Source organism: Rhizophagus irregularis, chromosome 19, assembly GCF_026210795.1.
Source record: "Rhizophagus irregularis chromosome 19, complete sequence".
Taxonomy (NCBI): domain Eukaryota; kingdom Fungi; phylum Glomeromycota; class Glomeromycetes; order Glomerales; family Glomeraceae; genus Rhizophagus; species Rhizophagus irregularis.
Window position 1 is genome coordinate 1,339,824 of NC_089447.1, and position 22,286 is coordinate 1,362,109.

Here is a 22,286-nt window from a genome sequence, read left to right on the forward strand (position 1 = left end):
CGTGGAATTTAACCCGGTGCAAATTAGTTGCTATCAAAACTCGGAATTATATACTGCAATGTTTCGTGAAAAAAATTGTAAAAAAGAACAATCTTGATTGCGCAATAGATATATTAACTACAGTCAACTCTCTATAAATGCGCTCCCCTTGGGACCATATACATAATTTTTGTATAGTGCATTTATAGATGGGAGGGTAATGGAAAGTTGACTGTATTGATATAAAATATAATTAATAAATCTTCATTGTATACGTAGCACAATCATTGTTTTTATTATAACAGAAGAAATTACATTAATAACACACGAATTTTTCTCAAGACTATTTAAATACTTCTTCTAAAGATTTTTGATATTCGTCTTCAATTCTTTTTTTTTTATGGTGATCGGCATCTTCAAGGCCTTCTCTTTCGAGCTTTCTCTTCCTTGAACTTAATTTTTTATTTAGTTTATTTTAGTATAAATAGCATAAATATTAAATGGCTGTTCTCATTTTTAACACTTACATGGCGCTATTTGGATTTTTTTCGGGATTTTTACATTTATGTAATCTAGCATCGATCTCTTTTGCCTTATTGAGGGGAGTAGGTTCATATTCTTTTATAATTTTTTCAATTTCATCGAGTATCTTGTATAAATTATCTAGTTTTCCTTTAGGTTCAGAGTTAAATTTTATACGAAAATAACTAGTAACCCGAAAGAAATTCCATATTAATAATATTTAAAATTATTTACTTATAAAAATTATTCTTACCTATTCAGATCAAAATTTAATTCTTTGGCAGCAATACGTACCGTTGCTAATGCGATTTGTGATGGTTGATAAAGAAACATTGTATCGGTGAAAAGAGATTTGTGAATGTATTCCTTTGATTTTTCGTATATAGCTTGTATTTTTTTTGCATCTTTTAAAGCCGTCTTCATTAAATAAAAAGTACGGTGATCAATAGTTAATTATAAAAACTATAAACTTATTTCAAAATTTAATACATACTTGCATGTCTAGAAATAGTCCATACGCACTGAGATATGGATGATGAACAGTAAATTCATATCTTAAACTTCGTGCAACTATTAACTCTAAATCGAAAAAAACTTCCTTGGTCGCTTTGGTAGTTAAGAATTTAATAAAATCTTCGATAGGAACAAACGAAAATTCGGTTTTTGCAGCGAGGAAAAGACAAGTTATCCTGCAAATTACATTATTTCGTTAAGATTAATTTGATTTTATGCTTTAATAAACAATCCAATCGGACCCACATTATATCCCTGGGGTGATAATCCATCATAGTATTTCGTAAATAAAATCTCTTTACATATGTTATTGCACTGGCCTAAACAAAGAAATTAATTTTAATCATCATATTATACGATTAGAATTTTATTGATCAAGGAATTATAATTAAATTATAATTACTTTTACTTTATCTGTGAATTTATTTTTTTGAATTTCCTCGGGGAATTTACTGTCGACTAAAGGAATTTGTGTTTGATAATAATTGCACAATGCTAATTCATCTTCCATCTTTAAATATTCGATTTCAGATGGATTTAATCGCGGTGAATTTACTCGTTCAGGTTGTTCACCACGTGTAGGTGTTGATTTTGCTGAAACTAATTTTTGCAGTTCCTAAGGAAAATAACAATGAATAATTCGAATAAAATATTCAATAAATATATTTTACTTACAGCTTCCTCCAACACCCTTTGTTTCACTCGCTCTACAGCTGACACATGATTCTTTTCACGGATTTCTTGCAGTTTCTCCTTTGAATAGAACCAATTTCGATATTGGGAAGTTTCTGTAAATAATTCTTTCATTTTTTTAAAAAAAAAGATATAATCATAAAAAAATTTCCTATTTTAGGAATTAATTCTATTCCTAAAAAAAATTTCCTAATTCAGTAAAATTCCAAATTTTTTTAGATCGTCTGATCACGTGATAATCGATCAGATTATTTAAGATTTTTTTTTTTGTTTGGTTTTGAAACTTTTGCCAATATGTTTGAAACCGGTTGGAATTTAGGAAAAGTGAAACCTCAAAAAACAACAACAAATGATAAACGTAATAAAAAAAGAACGCAAGAACAAGTGGCATATACAGAAAAGAAGAAACGTAAACTGAATAATATTTCAAAAATAAGTAAGAATCAAGAGCCAAACCAGTTAGATAAGAATAAGCCGAAAAAATATGCACAATCTATAAAAGATGAAAAATTGAAAGAACATCATCAAATTGGACAAAATAAGCAAATGATTATTTCTAAAAAATCGAAATCAAAGGTTGTTTTCGTAATTAAAATGGATTCCTAAATCCTACTTAGAAATTTAACTAAATTATTCTTTAGAATACACATAGTCCTTTCGCAGATGCTGATGATTTCGATAACTCTGAAGAAAGCGCTAAAGAAGTATTATTAAACCCCGAAAAATTAAAAAATGGTAAATTAGAAAAAATGAGAAAGAAATTATCTGAGGGTAAATTTCGTTGGATAAATGAACAATTATACACAATAACTGGATCAAAGGCTTTAGAAATGTTTCAGGAGAACCCACAATTATTTGATGAGGTTAAATGTAAATTAATTATTTTTTAATAAGTTTTATAAAATTGTAAACGGACTTATTAACAATTCAACTTCATTGATAGTATCATGATGGATTTAGGTCAGTTGTTGAATCGTGGCCAGTTAATCCTGTTGATTTAATATTGTTATATTTGAAGCAGAAGTCAGAAGAAATAATTGTTGCAGATTTGGGTTGTGGTGAAGGTAAGATAGGATTGGAATCACCAAATAAAGTGCTATCATTCGATTTGGTTGCTAAACACGATAAAGTGATCGTGTGCGATATTGCCAAGGTATGAATTATAATTTACCTGATTTATTGGAAAATTTATCTTTTTAATAAATAAATTATTTCATTTTTAGCTACCGATTCCTGACAGTTTCTTTGATATTGTGATATTTTGTTTATCGCTTATGGGAACCAATTATGTTGAGTTTCTCAAAGAAGCATATCGTGTATTGAAACCAAGGTTAGTCTATTAACTTGTATTTTAAATTTATGGAGTATGTACATGTGTTGTATATATTAATTTTTATTTTTTTGTAAATAGTGGTGAATTGAAAATTGCTGAGGTTGTAAGTCGATTCTCTGATATTAATAAATTTATTGAAGTTCTCGCAGAGATCGGATTTAAATTAATGAAGAAGGTATGAAAATAAATATTATAAATAATTATGATTGTACGTTCGTTTTAAATTTTTAACATTTTCCTTTATTTAAGGATAATTCAAATAAGATGTTTATTATGTTTGATTTCGCCAAGAAAAAATCTAACAAGACAAAAAAGTTGCAATCACACCATGCTGCAGAATTATTAAAGCCATGTGTTTATAAGAGACGTTGAATACAATATTTTGCCAGTACTAGTCTTAATAATGTATACATACTGTATTTATTGAATATATTTCGAGATTTTTATGTGATTAAATTAAAACTTTTTAATAAGATTATATAATCAATCACACTATAATACTATATATCTCATATTTCATCAAATTTTATAAATATTAAATTTTTGCGAAAATAATTAAATTAATTAACTCGCATAATATGCCATTATATCTAAAATAATATCTAAAATACGATCATTTTTTTATTTCCCTTTGCTCTATCAAGACCACGCTGAATTTCTTGTTCTTTTCTTTTTAATGCCTGATAAGTTGCCTCAATTTGATTTATTTTTTCTCTAAAATGTTTAGCCATAGTGGAATCTTTCTTTTCATTTCTCTTTAATGATTCTTTAGCTTTTTGAAGTTCTTGGTATTTTTGATTTAGTTGATTCTGAATATGATAAAGTTGTAACTGGCTATTTTCCAATGTCGATTTTTGGAAACGTTCATTACCGCTAGCACCACCACTATTACCATTTGATAATGATCCAGCAGACAATAAAGTTGTTGATACATTACAAGCTTCAGTAAAATTACTGTTTTCACGATGTTTGCTTTTATTTAATGAGACGTTCAAAAAATCAAAAACATCTGAATTATTATTATTAGCACTAGAAGAAGTATATCCAATTCTGTTTTTGATTCTTTTAGATGAATTATGGACAGTTTTTGATCCTTCCGATTTATGACGACGTCGGCGTCGACGATGTGGCCCGGTCAGGTCAGGTTTTCCTTCCTTATCAATAAAGTCTAATGAAACTCCCTTACTAAAGAGTTTTACTTCAATCGGACTTGTTATACCTTCGCTGTTTTTTCCTAAACCTTCGCCCTAAGAATAACCGATAAACTTTCGTTTAGATCTGCCAATAATTTACCTTCTTACCTGATTCGGAAAAAATTTAAATGTAAAATGATCATTCTTATTTAATTTATTTTAATCATTACCATTTTATATCCCATTTTTGCCATAATCCGAGAAGCAACGCCTTTCGTATGTTTTTCCCATTCTGCAAAATGAACCTGGGTATCATTGTGATTATAAACATTTAAAATATCACTATCATTACTTTCAGAACCTAGTCCCAATCTCAACGAAGGAGAATCGCTTTCACTTAAACTGGCACTTTCATCATCATCGGAATATTCGCCGAAAGAACTTTCATCCTCGTTTTCAAGTCCAACAACTGGTATGATTTCATCATGAGAAACTACGAAACCATCTGGATGTTCATTCTCATAGCCTTTGTAAATTACTCTGAATCCTTGACCACCTTCTTCAATATTTATAAGTTTGGCCATATACCAAACTTCGTCTTTATACTCCGCCCAAAAATACCGGCCAATTTGATATGTATCCACATGATCAATATTCAAAAGTTCATAAGGCGCTACAAGTTCAAATGATATCTCTTCTCCATGAGAGTAATTATAAGCACAAGGTACTGTTTTACAATGAGAAGAAATATATTTTTTGCATATACGAGTTGAAGGGGTAATTGGAGTTAAAATCAAAACATTACAAGTTTTCTTCTCTGTATTAATACTATGTATTAATCCTGGTAAAAAAAACACTTTTTCATAATCCGGATGAGTCCACGGAATGCAACATTTATCACCAGGTTGTATAATTTCTGTATCTTCAATATTTGCCAATGATTTGCGTTGTGCTGCTACATCAGTGCTTTCCGTCTCCAAGTTCGAATTTCGGAAACAACAAGAGAAAGACGAAAGTTAACACATTTTTATCTAACTCAATAAACATATGTTCAAATATTCATTTTCCTTTACCGTTTTATTTTGTTCTTCGAATAAGCCAAAATGTGCGAGTAGTTCATTCTTTTTTACTTGTAATAATTGTTCTTGTTGTAATTTTATCAAGTCCTTGAGTTCTCTAGAAAGATTCTTTAATTCAGAATCTTGTGGACTAAAAAGTAATAGTTCTTCTATTTCTTTTAAAGACTCTTCGTTTTCTTTAATCGAACTCTCTAAATCTGTGGTCAAAGATCCAGACATTTTTTTAAATTTTTTTTAATAAAAAAAAGTTGATATCTTCATTACGTAGATTAGATCCTAAATTGGTTAGTTTATGCTTTAGACACGTTATTACATAATGCAATTCATAATATAATACTTATTGTTTACAAACTCACTTCTTGTTGCCATCTAAAAATTCTAATTGGAAACCTGTTTTTACTAAGAACTTAAACAACATGGATAGAGCTAAAAAAGTAGTCAACGAAAAGAATGAGCGCATCTTGCTCGAAATGACAAAACAACCCGGAAACGATACATGCGCTGACTGTGGTGCAAAAGGTCGGTATATAAAAACCATTATTCCGCCCTTGTTCTTTTCGTTTTGTATAAGTACATTTTTTTTACTTGAACAAATATTTTTAGGGCCTCGATGGGCTTCTCACAACCTTGGCGTATTTCTTTGCATACGTTGTGGTGGCCTACATCGCAAAATGGGTACTCATATTTCTAAAGTTAAATCAATATCTTTAGATTCTTGGACACCGGAACAAATTGAGGTGATTGATCGAATCAAAGTTTCTATATAAATTAATTGACTTTTTGTCTAATTAATGTCCGCATCGACTTATAGAATATGCGACAGTGGGGAAATTTGAAAGCTAATGCCAAATGGAACCCTCATTCAGAATTACATCCTGTGCCAGTTAATGCTTCCGATAGGTAAATTATAGCTTTTGTGTATAAAATTTTTGTGAAGCTTAATTGTTAATCATATTTTTATAGTGAAATGGAAAGATATATACGAAACAAATACGAAAGGCAAATCTATCGTGATCATCCTGATAAGGTGTGAGATATATTTTTTACAATATAAAAGCTTATTCCATCAATATATATATTTATTAATCTTTATTGATTAATCAGCCTAAGCAATCAACGTTTAGTTCATCTGTACCTCCTCCGACACCTCCACGTCGTGCAGCAAATGATTCCATTATAAAATATAATAATAATGAACGTGGTAATCATGATAGCGCGTTACGTCAACTCAAAGATATGGGATTCACTGATCACGCCCGAAATCGCGAAGTTTTAAATACTACTAACGGTGATCTTAGTGCAGCTATTGAAATTCTCTGTAGACTTCCAAGTGGATCGGCTCCATCTGCATCATCATCAATTGTTTCAAATATTTCGAGTGATGAAAAGTTAACCCAGTTATGGAATATGGGATTCCAAGACGAAGCAAAAAACCGCGATGCTCTTCGACGTACTGGTGGTAATGTTGAAGTAGCTGCTGCATTACTGTTAGAAGCTCGTAATGCTGAGAGTTTGAATAACAATAGTACCAGTAGTCCGAAATCCAATCCTTCGGTTAATCCTCAAACAGAACAACAGCGAATGCAAATTAAATTACCAATTTCACAATCATCCGGCCAATCACTTATAAATTCTTCGAAACAAATTCCATTTCAAAATACTACTCAAAATTCTTCGCAAACCATTTTGGACGCGTTTGGATCACTTTCTTCAGAAACTGGTTTGTTAAACTTCTTTTTTTTAAAAAAAAGTTAATAAATAAAAAGTTATTAATAATTTATCTCTTATAATTTTAAAGAAATTCAACAACCACTAACTCAACAGCAACAAAATAAATTTGATAAAAATGCAATCCTTTCATTATTCAGTGCACCTCAACAATCATTAATAAGCCATAATCCTAATTCATTTAATTCAATAAATAACGGAATACCACTAAGATCAGCTAGTTCCGCTGAGCAACAAAATCAATTTAGTCAGACTCAACAAAATTTAGTGAGTAGAGGAGTTGGTTTTAATTCCAACCAATCAATCTTATCTAATAGTACTTTTGAAAATGCGAGAACTTCTACACCATCTGGAACTGATTTATTTGGGCTAAATTTTAGCACGAGTAGTTCAACAATGTCGTCTAATGAATTTAATGGTTTGAATAGTGGGTTTGGTGGTAGAATGAATTCTTATGAGGCTAGAGCATATGATGGAAGTCTTATTTCTAATACATCTAATATTCCATTTAGAACCAACAATGCTGATAATAATCTAGTAAGTAAAATCATTTAAATACATTTTTTTCGATTAAAGCTGACTTTTTTTTTGAATAAAAATAATTTCCAGTTTGGTGTTAGTATGCAGCAAAATTCAATTGTTTCACCTGAAATGATGGCAAATCGTCAAAATTCTTTGCCAAATTTTGGAAATGTAACTTCAATATCATCATTTCCATTGATTGAAAACACAAATATGTCATATACTTCTATGAATACTACGTCAGATCATGGAATTGGACAATTACAACAAATAGTACCTTCAGGTTTTGGGACACAACAAATTAGTCCATTTTCGAATGGGCGACCAAATCAATCAAATGGACTATTATCTCATCAACAAAAAAATTTAATTAATAGTATTACTAATCAAAATCAAAATCAAAATCAAAATCAATCGAACAATAATAATCATTTATTTTCTGCTGTTAATGGTAATGGGTTTATGAGTAGTACTACAAGTACAAATTTCGGATGGCCAAATATGAACCATTAAGAAATTTTAAGTAATATAATGGTTTGGATTGTATAATATTAGTTTAGTAATTAATTTTTGTCCCTTTTTTTTTTATTTGCAATAGACATTGAATCTTAATACTTTTATAGATCATTACAATCACATTTATAATATTTATATCTATTTGTATTAAAAATAAATAAATTCTGAAACATATATATTAAGTAATCTATAAAATTATTTTGAATTAAATCAATTTTCATTTTTTAATTTGTTATATATTCCTGAATTTACAAATATAAATATTTTATTATAAAAGTAAGGAGTAATTTTATTTAATCAAAAAAATTTTTTAATTATTAAAGTAAACAAAATAAACTTCCAATAATTAATTGATTTGAAAAATCAAAACTAAAAAATTTACTTCAAAAAACTGCAAGTAATTTATATATATTTAATTTATAATAATACTGTATATCAACTTATTTTGCAAATTAATATTAACATTTAGGTATTTAATTAATAGTAATTAAAAAACTAAATTTTTTTTTTTGTTATCTGCAGTACATTTAACACTTTATTAAGATAAAAATAATTAACTACAGTCACCTCTCTCTACAACGACCTCAATATAGCGAATAACACGATATAACAGATTTTCAGTGTGGTACTAATTTAAATATGAAAAAAACCCTTGATATAACGAAGTTACTATTTATTTACTGTATAACATAGTACAAAGTAAAGTGAGTGAATTGCGTCTTTATTTTGTTAATTTATTGCTCATTTCTATAAAAATTTAAAAGTGTTAGTAAACGTTCTAACAAAAGAAACCACCCACACATATACATGTCACCACATCCTTTAAATACGTACTAAGTAATAAATCTGTTTCAAGTTTCTTCTTTTGATATTACCCACCCGCTGAAACTTCTAAAAAAAAAAATAAAAACAGTTAGTAAATTTATAAAAAAAACTAAAAAAATAACTAAGATTCATACTCGCACTTATGAATCTTCTTTCCATCTTTGAAAATCTACTTGAATTGAAGTCTATAAAATAAAAAAAGGATGGTTAGTAAACTGTTCCACTTTATTAAAAAAAATAAAAAAAAATTAAGATTCAATCGTACTAGTACTTACGAATCTTAGTTAATTCTTTTTCCGTCAGAATTCCGCTCAAATAGAGATGCGATCTGGATGAAATTTTACAATCCGTGATCCGCCCGGATCAATCCAGATTATCATAAGATTAAATCTGAATCATATGTGCCAATTTTTGGAATTAGTCTAAATTAAGATTTTTATAAAAATTTAATATTTTAGTAAGATTAACATTACACAAATCTAAATTAAATATGTGTTACATATTTACGTAACTCAGATTTAATAAAAAATAATAAAAATTTTTTTAATCAATATTCAAAAATAACGGTAATAATCACTTCTTTTTCCCCATCACTGCCCATCACTTTTCCATCATTTTTCTATTCACTTTTATTAAATATGACAAAAAAGTTTATAAGCAAATATAGCAGTTATTTTTAAGTGGTAAGTAAAAGAAAAAACTTAATATTTTATATACATAGATAAGACATATTTTTTCATAATTTTTAGCTTTAATTTATTGTTTTTTCTTTGTAAAAAATACATGCAAATAAAAAATAATTATGATGTAAAATAGTTGTAAAATGAATAATAAGATATTCTTTTTTTTCAAAATAACTAATTATATATTTGTTTTTTATTTTTTAAAATTATTTTATTAGATTTATTCTACTAAAATCCTTAAATGGCAAATAAAATCTTTTAAATAAAGTAAAAGAATTTGGGATTCTCTTATGAAAGCATTTTTTGGTAAGAAATAAAATTTTCAGATCGGACTTTATGCAGGTGACAAAATCGTGCATTATTATTCCTGGAGATATGCTAACGTCATTATTTTACATTCATTTGAAAGCTGAGAATTTGCTCTATCGTAAGAATCAAAGATCAGGAAAATTTGATCACTGGATGAGGCGTAATTAACGATCAAAGTCAAATCAAAATTAAAAATTAAAAATAAATATATTAGACGTAATTATTCACAATCCAGTGATTCAATTCATTCGATTTTAGGCTTATTAGATAGACTCAATTTTCTCTTTCAAATGAATATAATTTCATTCGTGTAGCTTGCATCTACAGGTATTTAATAAATTTTTTTATATCAGATTTTATCAAACTTATAAAATTTTATATTAATAATATAATTGATGATTCCTAAACATCTACATATATTAAACGAATTATTTTAAATTTATTTTAAAGATAAAAGTTGGCATCACCTTAGGGAGCAAAGATCATTCAAATTGAATCACTACATGTGAAGTAATTAATGATCAAATTTAGATAAAATTCAATAAATATACTGAACGTAATTACTGAGCAACTAGTGATTCAATTCACTTGATTTTAGATTCATTAGATAGATCTCGATTTTCTCTTTCAAATGAATGTAAATTTATTTGTATAGCTTATTTCTACGAAGAATTATCAATGATTTTGTCATGAGAGTTATATTTGATCTTTTAAATTTTAATGATATCTTATATTAAAAAAAAATTAAAAATTATATAATTAATTAGTTTTTTTTGCATTATCTAGTATAAATTTATTATTCTTATATAAATGATAATTTATATTTGCTTTAATGAAATTATTTTTGTGTAAAAAAATTAGATTCCAAGGATCGGCCCATATGAATCCAGATTAACTTCAAATTTTTGGGTATCTCGGCACCCAACAATCGTATAGAGATGCACTATAGCTCATTCGAATCGTTACAATGAGACGATTCGAATGAGCTATTGTGCATCTCTGTACGATTGTTGGATGCCGAGATATTCGGCAAACCGTCAAAAATTGGTAGTATCGTAAATAAAAAATGCTAATTTTTGACGTTTTGCCGAATATCTCGGCATCCAATCATTGTACAGGGGTGCACTGTAGCTCATTCGAATCGTTGCAATGAGACGATTCGAATGAGATATTGTGCATCTCTGTACGATCACTGGATGCCAAGATATTCGGCAAAACGTAAAATTTTGCATAATCGTAAAATGAAAATGCCAATGTTTGACGTTTTGCCGAATATCTCGGCATCCAGTGATCGTACAGAGATGCACAATAGCTCATTCAAATCGTCTCATTATGACTATTCGAACGAGCTATTGTGCATCTCTGTACGATCATTGGATGCTGTTTCAGATTAAAACGGATATCCTTAATCCATCTGGATGCATCCACTATCCATTCAGATCGGATGGATTGGCAAATGATCCGAATTTTCGCATCTCTACGCTCAAAACCTATAAGAAAAAATAAATAAAAATGGTCCACTTTATTAAAAAAAGCAAAAAAAAAACTAAAAAAGATTTGATTCATACTTACGATTTTTAGCACTTTTTCTATCAAAATCCACCTGAAACCTAAAAAAAAATAAAAATAAGATCAAATAACGAACTGTTAATCACTAATAAAAAAAAGAAACAAAAAAAAGCTAAGTTCATAATACTTACGAATTTTAGCTCTTTTTTAATCAAAATCCATTCTAAAACTATAAAAAATAAAATAAATAAGAATAACGGTTAGTAAACTGTTCTACTTTATTAAAAAAAAAAAACAAAAAAAAATTAAGTTTGTAATACCTACGAATAGTTTTTTTTTATTCTCAAAAGTTCACCAAAACTTATAAAAAAATAAATAAATAAAAACAGTTAGTAAAAAAAAATAAAACACTAAAAAAACTGAACTTCCACTTACTTCTCATTCCAGGTATCCATTTCGAAGTCCAGAAAGTCCTCTACAATAAAATAAATAAAAAGAACCCAATATTAGTAATAAAAAAAATTGAATAATCGGTTAATCAGATCAATAAGTCACATGATCTGTATGACTGACATATCTACTATACCGAATAATTCATTATACTATACCGAATAATTCGTTATAGTGTTAACGAAGTTGCTTATAACAAAAACCTAATCAGCCGGAATGTAGAGTTTGTTATATCGAGGGAGAACTGTATATTACATATACAGTAAAATTATATAAAATCCTAATTTAATAAGCATTAAACTACTTATTTATCTCAAGACTGAAACCTATGTATATACTGTTAAATGAAAACTCTGACTGTAAAACAAATCTTTCTTAGAGAAGCTACTTTTCTTCCTATTAGAATCCAAAATATACATAAAAAAGTCAGATCCAAGTTTGCGTACAATCAGCCAAAAAAAAACATGAAAATCTTTTCTTTTTTAGATAATTCCCGGTGAAAAGATATTTCCTTTTTTAGTCACTTACCAAAATTATCATAATTCTGGCCCTGAAAAAATGCATATAGCTATTAGTAAAAATTTTTTTGGCTACCTCTAACTTTTTTATATATATTTTGGGGTTCTTTCCTATCTATGCCAATAAGTATTCCAAAAAACTCAAGACTGGCAATTTTAAAAAAACTTTAATTGATTATTTTTGCAAGTTATCCAGACTTCACTCTAAGGAAAATCTATATAAAATATTTGAACATTGTTGTGATAATATGAGAATATTTTTTTTTTTTTTTATGTTTTAGGAGTATCCTTATGGCTAAGCACGTATAATAACAACATGGTAAAGGCCTTTAACCACTTAAGTAATCATATAAATATCAAAATGTAAATCCTAATGACCCACACTTATTAAGTAATGAGCAAGATATCATCCCTCTACCCCCTATATATTACACTAGGCAGGAACCATTTAGCTTATACCCTTCTGAATAGCAAGGTTACTAATAGTGATCTACCTACTAGCGCTATCTATCATCCAAATCCTTTCATGATGGTTAGGTCGCTTCAAGCCAATTCTTTGTTTAACATAACATAGGGATCCCAATCTAGGGGGAGGGGGGGGAACAAAAAATAATACATAAAATAAAATACATGGCCAGAATTACCATTAATTTTGGCCAAAATTTTGACCAAAAAAGTGAGCAAAAATTTTGGATGATAATTCCAGCTAAAACTTAAAGATTTGTCTAATTCTGGCCTAAATTACATGTATTTTTTTTACATAAAAAATCCAAAAACAGGGGGAGGGGGGGTTATGTTAAACGAAACATTGAATTGGTGCAATACTAGCGCTACTAGTATAGTCTCACTTAAAGCCCATTACAGGTCATGATTACCATACCAGCCCACCACAGTTGTAAATCCTCCAGTAGTAATAGCAGTGACTACCAGGATAGTAAGCTGTTAAAGGTACTGAATCCCTCCTTTTAATTATAAGTGACCTACCCAGCCACCCAGAATTCTCTACCAATATGTCAAATTCACTAAGGAATTGAACCTCACCTTAAAATCTAATATATCTGTAAGCTTACAAACATCTCAATCAGTCTAAACCTGTTAGAAGGTAAACTACTATTAAGACATTGCACATGAGGTTTTACCGTCTATGCACACCATCTAGCGTAGTGAAACCCCACAGTAAATTTCACTATACCTCCAATAGTATAGTAGTGACCATCAGGACAAGAATACATCTAAGTGGTATGTAAGCAGCTGACCAGTACATACATGTATGATACATTAAGGTTACTATAATGATGCTATTTCTATTACATAAATGCCTTAACAAACACTCTATCAAAGACAATATAATTCAACATATCAAAGAAAATAACCAATTACAATTAAATTCACAAGCAATGTTGATAATTAAACAATGTTGGGTTAAGTTTGCCATATGTTCAAAAGCAGTGTTTGCAGAATCAATATTTGATAATAATTATGTTAGATTAGATGTGATGTTGCAAAACTTGTCTATTGATCTGCTAAAGGTAAAATTTTCTTTATAATAAGATTTTATTTTAGCAATTAACTTCTGATAATTGAAATTGATAGGTATTTCTGGAAGAGTTTTCAAATTTACCAAACCTTCATGTTCTTTGTCATCTTTCTGAACATGCATGATGCTTTAGCAATCTTATTAATGCATTGGTATCTTTGAAAGAAATGGTTGTACCACATACCAATAAGAAAATTGGATTTTGTCAAATGAGAAAACACATTGCAAAGTCTTAGCTAATAATTATATTTATCGATCATTAACTACAATTTATAATTTAAGATATTTAATAGATCATGGTTTACATAATCATATACAAATTAATGGAAAAATTAAAAGTTTGTTTGATGAATGGTATTTAACTTTTAAATGAAGATATTGAAGAAGATATTATAAGTAATTACATTTTTTAGTTTACTTACAGAATATTAAATCACTTATTTGAAATCTATATAATAATATGGTTTCAGACATATCATGGACATATGATAATTATTTTAGACAGCAAGCAGCTGTGGCGCATTATAATATTAATTTTTATCAGCATCTTTCTTTTACAATTATAGATGATGATACAATAATCAATGAAACATAAAACTTCAAGCAGGTGACACTGTTGAGATAGAAGGAAAAGAAGATAACAATGATATTGAAAATGAAAAATGGTTTGCATGTATTCAAGCAATTTTTTGTACACTGATTAAATAACAATAACTATCATATTTTCTTATCATTTGAATGGTTTGATTTAATTAGGTTTGATATTTACTTCAAGGATATAATGAAAATTGGAAGCAAATACATCCAATTTTGATTATAAATTCACATCAAAAAATTCATTTTGTGCATGATTGTGGTACTTCCTGTACAGTAGAAAACCATGATATTAACAATTAAAGTTGCCTGCCGAAACTCTACAGGCTATTGTTCAAATGTTGAAACTAAAACCTGTTGAAATGCCAAAATGCCAAAATAATTTCGATATGTCGAAATTGTCAAAACCTAAAAATATTATTTTTCATGTATTAACTCGGCATCCAATGATCGTAGAAAGATGCACCATAGCTCGTTGGAATCGTCTCATAACGATGAGTTGAATGGTGGTTAGATCGTCTTTCTACTGTGCAAACAGTCCTATGACTATATCTTTTATTTATATTTTAAAATTGAAATACAAGAATCGAACAATATTACAAAAATATGAAAATACTAATAAAAAATAAAAAGAGTAGCTTCACGACTCATACAAGTAAAGAAATCTAAACTAAAATAAAATTAAAGAAAAGAAAAACTAAACTATTACAGAATCGCATACCCCAACTTTACCCGAAGGCCAGTGTGAGTTAACTATCCAACTTCCCAAAATCCAGTCCGTTACCAGAGAGAAATCCTAAGAGGTTGAACTGTTAAGCAGCACAGAAAATCCAAGTGCGAAATCCAAGATCCACCTCAAATTATTGAAGAGGATATCCAAGAAAACCAGGAATCCTGAGAGACTGTCGCCAAAGAAGAGCCAAAAGTGTTAAGAGGAGAAAAAGAATGAGAGGAATATTTTCAAGATTGGAATCTTGTGAGGCCAACCATAAGTGAAAGAAGACGTTGCGAGGCATCCAAATGTCCCAATATAATTGTTCGAGCAGAAGGGTAAGTTGTTGGAATAACATCTGAAGAAGATTCCAAAATAAGGTTATCATCATTAAGGGCAAGCCAGGCAGAGGATATAGAAAGAGAGTTCCCAGAAGTTGAGTCAAAAAAGGATCCATCCATGTATAAAGTACAAGTCGAATAAGGGAGGACAGACGGAAATTAATCTATATCATCTAAAGATGTGGAGGCAATAACATCACTCGAAGGGAAGTTAAGAGAGACCATAGCTAAAGAAGAAGTATAAGCTAAAGAGGTCGACAATTTAATAGGTCGTCCTGTGGCGAACACTTTGGCATTCTTGGTAGGATAGGCGACAGTATCATTCAACTGAACTTGGAGGAAACAACGTTCACTAGTACAACGTCGTTTAATAGCAGAGAGCGCTGCATATTTAGGAACATGATGAGAGCAACCAGAACAAGGGCAAAATGAGGTAGATTCGGGACTAGCGGCAGGAAGCCAATGAGACATTATAGCAAGACCTTTTTTTGAGTATGTTATACATACACAGCCAACAAGCAAAGTCTGGGTAATGCGATCCTGAGAAAGGGCCCATAATGGGCGATATTGTCCATCAGGAACTGTATTATTTAGTAAAAGAGAAGAAGCTATCGTAAAAGAAGAATTAATAATAAACGAAGAAAAAAAGAAAAAAGAATTAAAAGAAGATAAAATATTATCAACCAAAAATTTAAACCAAGCAGGGATGCGTCCTTTTCTGCCAACAATTCCCAAATATCGAAGGTCAGGCCATGACAGAAGGAATTTTCCACACGGTGATGAGAGTTGTGCTAAGACAAAGAGATTAAGATTCTTCCAAAGTCTCCAACTAGTTTGAAATAAACGTTGTGGAATGATAGATCGGAGAGGCTTGGCTGGATGTAGATCTCGCCTCAGAGGTCAGAAGAGAAGAGACCATGTGATATTCAATCGAGAAGAAAAGAATAAGGAATTGAATAAAGAATGGGAATGTAAAGAAAGAATCTGAGACCATGGCGTCAGGTCAATGGTAGTAGGACAACTTTCAGCACCCATATATCCTTGAAGATAAGAAATGGCATAATTGGCAAATTCTCGAAAATCAGGATGAGTAAAAATTTTTTGCCAAGAAGCAATGTGGGAAGACAAAAAGCGACATAAAAGTGCCAAAGGAGTGGTAGAAGCCAAACCAGCTTTTTTCTTGATGATTGAAAGCATCAGGGAAATAATAGATTGAATGATGGATTCAGAAAATAAAGAAGTCTGTAATTGAAATTCTAATCTCAGAAGAAGAACAGCATTATACAAATAAGCAACATGTTGAGCTAATAATTTTTTTGGTGTAAGAAAAGCAGCCATATCTTTGACCATGGAGCGAGCTTGTTTAAGCACAAACTGCAAAGAAGCAGAGAGCGAAAACCAAACTCCTAAAAATTGAAAGGAAGTATTAAGGGCCAAAGAAGTGAGAGTAAGTGTAATGTCGTTAATTAAAGGGGATGGGGAAAGTCCAAAGGAAATTACAGAAGATGGGTCAGAAGAACAAAGTAAAACATATTTGGCAGAATTGGCTTGAATGTTGTTAAGAGTATAAAATTCTGCAGTAATAGACAAACGGTCTTTAATGCCAGATTTCGAGGATGATATTAAAGTAGAGTCATCCATAAATGTAAGGTGTGATAATGGTAAGGAATGTTGTTCAAACTCCATAGGCGAATAATCCAGAAAAGCAGACGATTTCAGAAAAAAAGGATCAGACGCCTCTTGGTTTAATACTGTAAGCAAAGGATCTAAATAGATCACCCATAAAAGAGGGGAAATGATTTCTCCTTGGTCAATACCAACACGCACTCTATACCTAGGAGTAAGGTTGCTTGCCGAAACCTAGGGTTTAGGCAAGATGGCATTTTGCCGAAAAGCAAAATTCTGCCGAAACTATATTAAAGTTATATTAAAAAACTGGCGAAACTTTGGAGAAAGGCGAAACTGCCGAAACTTATTATAAATGCCAAAACTGCCAAAACTCTGCCAAAACTATAATAAATCTATAGTAAAATTTTGATGAAACTAATCGTAGGATTTTGAAGAGGTTTAGACAAGCAACCTTACCTAGGAGTATCACCATGACAAGTAATAATTTTGTTATTTTGTCTAGTAAATAAATTAAGAATAAAGTGCACTAAAAGTGCAGGAAAATGTAATCTTTCTAAAGCTAGTTTAAACATATTAAGATCCATAGAATCAAAAGCTTTAGAAATATCCTGAGAAACGATCCATAAATCTTGGTCATCAGTAAGGTTGCTTGTCTAAACCTCTTCAAAATCCTACGATTAGTTTCGTCAAAATTTTACTATAGATTTATTATAGTTTCGGCAGAGTTTCGGCAGTTTTGGCATTTGGCAGTTTCGCCTTTCTCCAAAGTTTCGCCAGTTTTTTAATATAACTTTAATATAGTTTTGACAGAATTTCGCTTTTCAGCGAAACGCCATCTTGCCTAAACCCCTAGGTTTCGGCAAGCAACCTTAATAATAATATATTAAAAAAAACGTTTTTACAATGTTTTTTTATTAAATTAATCAAAAAAATATTGCGAAAATGTTTTTTCTATAATAATATTTTAAAAAAAACATTTTCGCAATGTTTTTTTATTAAATTAATTAAAAAAATGTTGCGTAAATATTTTTTTATAATATATAAAAAAATATTTCGCAACATTTTTTTTATTTAATAATTACAATCGCAACGGTTTTAATATAAAACTATTACGAAAATGTTTATTCGGTCTGGTCTGGTCCAATCCATAAAATTTGGTCCAGATTAGATTTATAATCTGAAATCAGACCAGACTGGACTGAATATTTTGGTCTGAGTTGAAACATCAACTTAGACCTGACCAATCTGAATTTTCGGTCCAGATTGCCAAATTAGGACCAGACCGATTAGAGCTTTACTTTCTTGTTCTTCAATTTTTGTTGCTAAATTCTAATAATTTTAATTTTTTTAGTAATAGAATAATATAATTTTATTAAAAAAATCAAGACTTACTTTTAATGCAGATTTTGATCGCAATAAACTTGCAAAACAATAATATTGGGAATTCCAACGAGTATCATTGGGTACAATTAATGCATAATATTTATTTTTATACATTGCTGCCTACTCTTCTCATAATTTTCCAATCCACACTTTTGCACGGTTAAAAAAACTAGCAATTGCAACAGCTTGCTCACCAACTTTTGTAAGATAATTTGATTCTTTAAATATATTACTAACACATAAATTCATTTGATGAGCAAAACAGGGTAAAAATAGTTTATCATGATAAAGTAATTGAAGTTGTTTCTATTAATAATATATTTAATAAATTTAATAATTAAATTAGTTAATTAATTAAATATAATTAAAATTAAACAATAAAAAACTGAAAATACACACCATGCAGAAGCATTTTCTGATGCTGAATCTGTAACTAGCCTATTAACTTTTATATTTTCTGCAAAAAGTTGTTGTGTAATTCGAATAATCTCATTGGCAGTACCTCTATTACCGTCGCAATTGATTGCTTTTTAAATAATCATTTCGCCTGTAGATGTAATAAGAACTATACTAAAAATATGTTGTCGTGCCACATTTTTTCACCCATCAAAAGTGAGAGTTACACCAGACAAATCATTTTTAGCATTATCAAGTAATTTTGTTGAAACTTTATCAGTTACATCTTTTAAAATACGTCCTGATAATACTTTTCGAGAAGGCAATGCAATCATTGGATTTAACCAATAAAATAAACTTTTAACTGCAGGATCTTCAATCCATCAGAATGCAAAGCCACATGAAACAGTTACATCCAATAAAAGTTGTTCAAGTTTCTGTTCTTGAATAATTGTTAATGGACGGAATATATAATTATCCAGTGTAATCTCATCCAAATTTGATATTTCTTCTTCAAGTATTGGATTATTATTGTCATTATCATCAGATGATCCATCAGATGATGATTCTATACAACATCTTTTTTTAAAGGGTTTACTCTTCGCACCATCTTTTGCTGCGTCATCAAGAAGTTTTGCTATTTGTTATGAACTATATTTCTGCGCAAAATTTAGACAGTTTTTAATATGACGTGCACATTCTTTTTTAGTATTTGTAAACTTTAACTTATATGCTTCATCTTTTCCAATAATACTAATACTGTAATACAAGCTCGACATACTGCATACTTGTTGCTTTTATTTGCCTTTTTTGCTGTGTGCAAAACTACAACATATGGTATTAAAAAATGTGGTTGACGGCCCATAATATTATGATAATTAAAATTAGAAATGAGTATGGTGCGTCTCACCTATAAACCACAAAGTCCGAAATTTCAAAAACGTAGATTTCACGTGACTTAGCGTGATATCATGTGACTTCGTCATATGATTACGAATCGAGTTTCAAAACAAATTGCAATCGCGCAGTTTATTCAACTTTATTTAACTCAACTAAAACATAATCTGGAATACAACGGTGGGATTTATACTTTTTGGCTGCATATTCAGCCAATTTACCTGTTATTCCATTTCTATATAAATCCATATAACGCCACGCCTTCCTTGCAAATTTTCTTATCATAATCGTATCGACAGACTCTAAAGCTACAGGAACAACACGTTGCAAGCTTGACCACGAATAGTCACAGTTTTCGCGAGCATATCTTTTCGCTGCCCCCCAATATCTCTCAATAAAGTTAAGTTCACAATGGAACTTTGGGTAGAAAATGCACAAGTGCCCAGCTTCTAGTATTGCTTCCTCTAACGCACTTTTTTGTGCCAAAAAATCAGGTTGCAATGAAATAATCCGGCGTGCACAACAATCAATCCGTGTTATATCATCCACCTTATCTTTACACAACTGACAGTCAGCATTAAGGCCATTTTTCCATAAGCCACGTTCAATTAAAACTTGTTTCATCCCTTTGGGTTCCCCATTTTCGTTTACCATTGATTGGTACTGATTGTTTAATCCAAAAACCGTGTTCCTCATTTTTGGCTGTTTTCCGCCCGGTTTTAAGTTCATTTTACTAGCTACAAGAGCATCATGCCTAAATGCTGCGTGGTTCGAACTATTATCAAATGCAAACAATCCAATACAATTAGGAAAAAGAGTTTCGAAAATAGGGATTGCTTTTGTCTTTACTTGATCGATTAGGTGTTCACTTGTCCAATATCCTTCTCGATCTTTGCCTGGCTTAAGATAAGTGCGCGCTTCTTGAGGTATGGAAGAGTTTTCTTGATGCTGTTGTGCATTTAATTTAAGACGGCCACATTCTTCTGACAAAAATTCGCTAACCATTATCGAACGTCCATTTCCCTTTTTACGCAATGGCAATTCTCCTGTTTTTGTCCATACACCTCGTTTCCCATCATTAGAGTAAAATATACACTCATCATGTGTTACAAGGATTATCTCTTTATTATTAGATTTTAACATTGGTGGTATTCGTTCCATAGTTTCACCTTCATACTTCGCCATGTACCTTTCATAACTATAAATTTTATCCAGAAATAACTTTCGATATTCAACAACATCAGGACGTTCATGACCATCATAGTATGTACCTTAATATAAATAATGTGTGATTGTTTTTTTTGTATAATACTGTATTAACGAATTCTTACCTTGTTTTTGTGATTGAAAGCTATAGCCAAGTACATTTAACCATCGAGTTGTAGTTGCTTTGGCGATAGTTTTCTTTTTTGTTATTCCAGAATTAATGAGCAATTTTTGCTCAACAAATTCCTTAAACTTCAATGGGGTGGTTGTTCTGCCTTGAGATCGAATCCATGTGTGACATTTCACTGCTATATCCTCATCATCTATTAATCGTATTGTTTTTTGATGTTTCCCTTGACGACTCATTGGAAGGTGATTATTCTGAAGCCAAAAATTCGCCCAATATTGAATTGATCTTGCTCTGTTTGGTGCACAATCTATAAAAATCAACTGCGCAGCTTCTTTGCTAGCTTTCATCTTCCCCTTTCCATTTTCATCTAATCTCTTTAAATACTCATATATTGCGCGTTTTTTATTATATTCAGTTACTGTTAAAATCTTTTGCTGTTCTCCAAGTTAAGTCTTTAGATTTTTGATTCTTTCATCTATATTGAGTTGATTCTGTTCCTCTTCATCCAAATCATCCAAAACTTCTACAAAATCATCCGGAATTGTCTGATTTCTATTCATGAAAGTTGAAATTTTCATGGTTCTTTTTGCAGCTTTTGTAAAGGAACCACTTGGTCCATACTTGTCAAAATATGTTGATTTTTTTATTTTTCCGGTAAGATATGGTCCACGTTTTTTTTGTTCCAAGTGTGTGTTATCTGACCAAGTCAACTCAAGAGCTTTTTTTTCGTTTAATAAACTAACTTCATCATCATCCCACCCACTATCATTTTCGTCTCCCCATTCATCCAATTCATCAGATATCCTTGATTTTTTTGTAAACGTTCCATAGTTGTTTCTTTCTTGCTCTTTAGCTTTGGATTTTTGCTTTGATGGACGAGTCATTGATTAATGTGTGGGAAATTAATTGAAATCGGTAATTTTCATATGAAATTCGCGTAACATTAGGTTGGATATATTCTGATCTTGTAACGATATATTCCGATCTATGAAATTCACATGATGATATATCCCCGATCTCAGTCCGAAATTTTCCTTTTTTCATATAGATCATATAAATTATTCTTGAACTTTCGAACTTAATAGAATTAAATTTTTCTAATAAATCTTAAAAAGTAAACCGTTAGAAATGTTTAGCTTATGCTATTAT

At 30.1% G+C, this 22,286-nt stretch overlaps 7 protein-coding genes across 8 annotated transcripts; 3 read left to right on the plus strand and 4 right to left on the minus strand.

Moving 5' to 3' along the window:
• Window positions 1–322: 322 nt before the first annotated feature.
• On the minus strand, window positions 323–1,821 carry OCT59_010835 (uncharacterized protein; the record flags this gene model as incomplete). The annotated part of the gene is made up of 7 exons (XM_025316467.2): window positions 323–431; window positions 507–686; window positions 755–918; window positions 995–1,190; window positions 1,261–1,334; window positions 1,418–1,630; window positions 1,690–1,821. 7 exons carry the CDS (start codon window positions 1,819–1,821, stop codon window positions 323–325), a joined length of 1,068 nt encoding a protein of 355 aa, XP_025180373.1.
• A 174-nt stretch (window positions 1,822–1,995) lies between these two features.
• Window positions 1,996–3,646, plus strand: OCT59_010836 (uncharacterized protein). The gene is made up of 6 exons (XM_025325601.2): window positions 1,996–2,283; window positions 2,349–2,570; window positions 2,651–2,860; window positions 2,931–3,037; window positions 3,119–3,215; window positions 3,290–3,646. Exons 1-6 carry the CDS (start codon window positions 2,002–2,004, stop codon window positions 3,410–3,412), a joined length of 1,041 nt encoding a protein of 346 aa, XP_025180372.1. The 5' UTR covers window positions 1,996–2,001; the 3' UTR covers window positions 3,413–3,646.
• OCT59_010837 (uncharacterized protein) lies at window positions 3,262–5,513 on the minus strand. The gene is made up of 3 exons (XM_066136133.1): window positions 5,247–5,513; window positions 4,404–5,147; window positions 3,262–4,287 (listed from the first exon to the last, which is right to left on the minus strand). The coding sequence occupies exons 1-3, from the start codon at window positions 5,469–5,471 to the stop codon at window positions 3,643–3,645; spliced, it is 1,614 nt and encodes a 537-aa protein (XP_066000791.1). The 5' UTR covers window positions 5,472–5,513; the 3' UTR covers window positions 3,262–3,642.
• Window positions 5,514–5,594: 81 nt separating this feature from the next.
• OCT59_010838 (uncharacterized protein) lies at window positions 5,595–8,227 on the plus strand (the record flags this gene model as incomplete). 2 transcript variants are annotated; one of them, XM_066136134.1, is made up of 7 exons in its annotated part: window positions 5,595–5,771; window positions 5,856–5,989; window positions 6,064–6,152; window positions 6,216–6,279; window positions 6,357–6,972; window positions 7,051–7,517; window positions 7,590–8,227. In XM_066136134.1, 7 exons carry the CDS (start codon window positions 5,669–5,671, stop codon window positions 8,013–8,015), a joined length of 1,899 nt encoding a protein of 632 aa, XP_066000792.1. In that variant the 3' UTR covers window positions 8,016–8,227. The 2 variants fall into 2 exon arrangements, with proteins under 2 accessions (XP_066000792.1, XP_066000793.1); XM_066136135.1 differs by having other exon boundaries at window positions 5,669–5,771; window positions 7,601–8,227.
• Window positions 8,228–13,709: 5,482 nt separating this feature from the next.
• Window positions 13,710–13,974, plus strand: OCT59_010839 (uncharacterized protein; the record flags this gene model as incomplete). Its single annotated transcript, XM_066136136.1, has 2 exons — window positions 13,710–13,841; window positions 13,906–13,974. 2 exons carry the CDS (start codon window positions 13,710–13,712, stop codon window positions 13,972–13,974), a joined length of 201 nt encoding a protein of 66 aa, XP_066000794.1.
• A 5,959-nt stretch (window positions 13,975–19,933) lies between these two features.
• OCT59_010840 (uncharacterized protein) lies at window positions 19,934–21,484 on the minus strand (the record flags this gene model as incomplete). The annotated part of the gene is made up of 2 exons (XM_066136137.1): window positions 19,934–21,072; window positions 21,133–21,484. The coding sequence occupies 2 exons, from the start codon at window positions 21,482–21,484 to the stop codon at window positions 19,934–19,936; spliced, it is 1,491 nt and encodes a 496-aa protein (XP_066000795.1).
• Window positions 21,485–21,583: 99 nt separating this feature from the next.
• OCT59_010841 (uncharacterized protein) lies at window positions 21,584–22,021 on the minus strand (the record flags this gene model as incomplete). Its single annotated transcript, XM_066136138.1, has 1 exon — window positions 21,584–22,021. The coding sequence occupies one exon, from the start codon at window positions 22,019–22,021 to the stop codon at window positions 21,584–21,586; it is 438 nt and encodes a 145-aa protein (XP_066000796.1).
• Between the last annotated feature and the right edge of the window lie 265 nt (window positions 22,022–22,286).

Coding starts and splice junctions, on each gene's coding strand:
- OCT59_010836 (XM_025325601.2), top strand. CDS start 2,002: ATGTTTGAAACCGGTTGGAATTTAGGAAAAGTGAAACCTCAAAAAACA. Junction 2,284..2,348: donor CTAAAAAATCGAAATCAAAG/GTTGTTTTCGTA, acceptor ATTATTCTTTAG/AATACACATAGTCCTTTCGC. Junction 3,038..3,118: donor TATCGTGTATTGAAACCAAG/GTTAGTCTATTA, acceptor TTTTGTAAATAG/TGGTGAATTGAAAATTGCTG.
- OCT59_010837 (XM_066136133.1), bottom strand. CDS start 5,471: ATGTCTGGATCTTTGACCACAGATTTAGAGAGTTCGATTAAAGAAAAC. Junction 5,148..5,246: donor TCGAAGAACAAAATAAAACG/GTAAAGGAAAAT, acceptor TCGAACTTGGAG/ACGGAAAGCACTGATGTAGC. Junction 4,288..4,403: donor CAAAAATGGGATATAAAATG/GTAATGATTAAA, acceptor GGTTATTCTTAG/GGCGAAGGTTTAGGAAAAAA.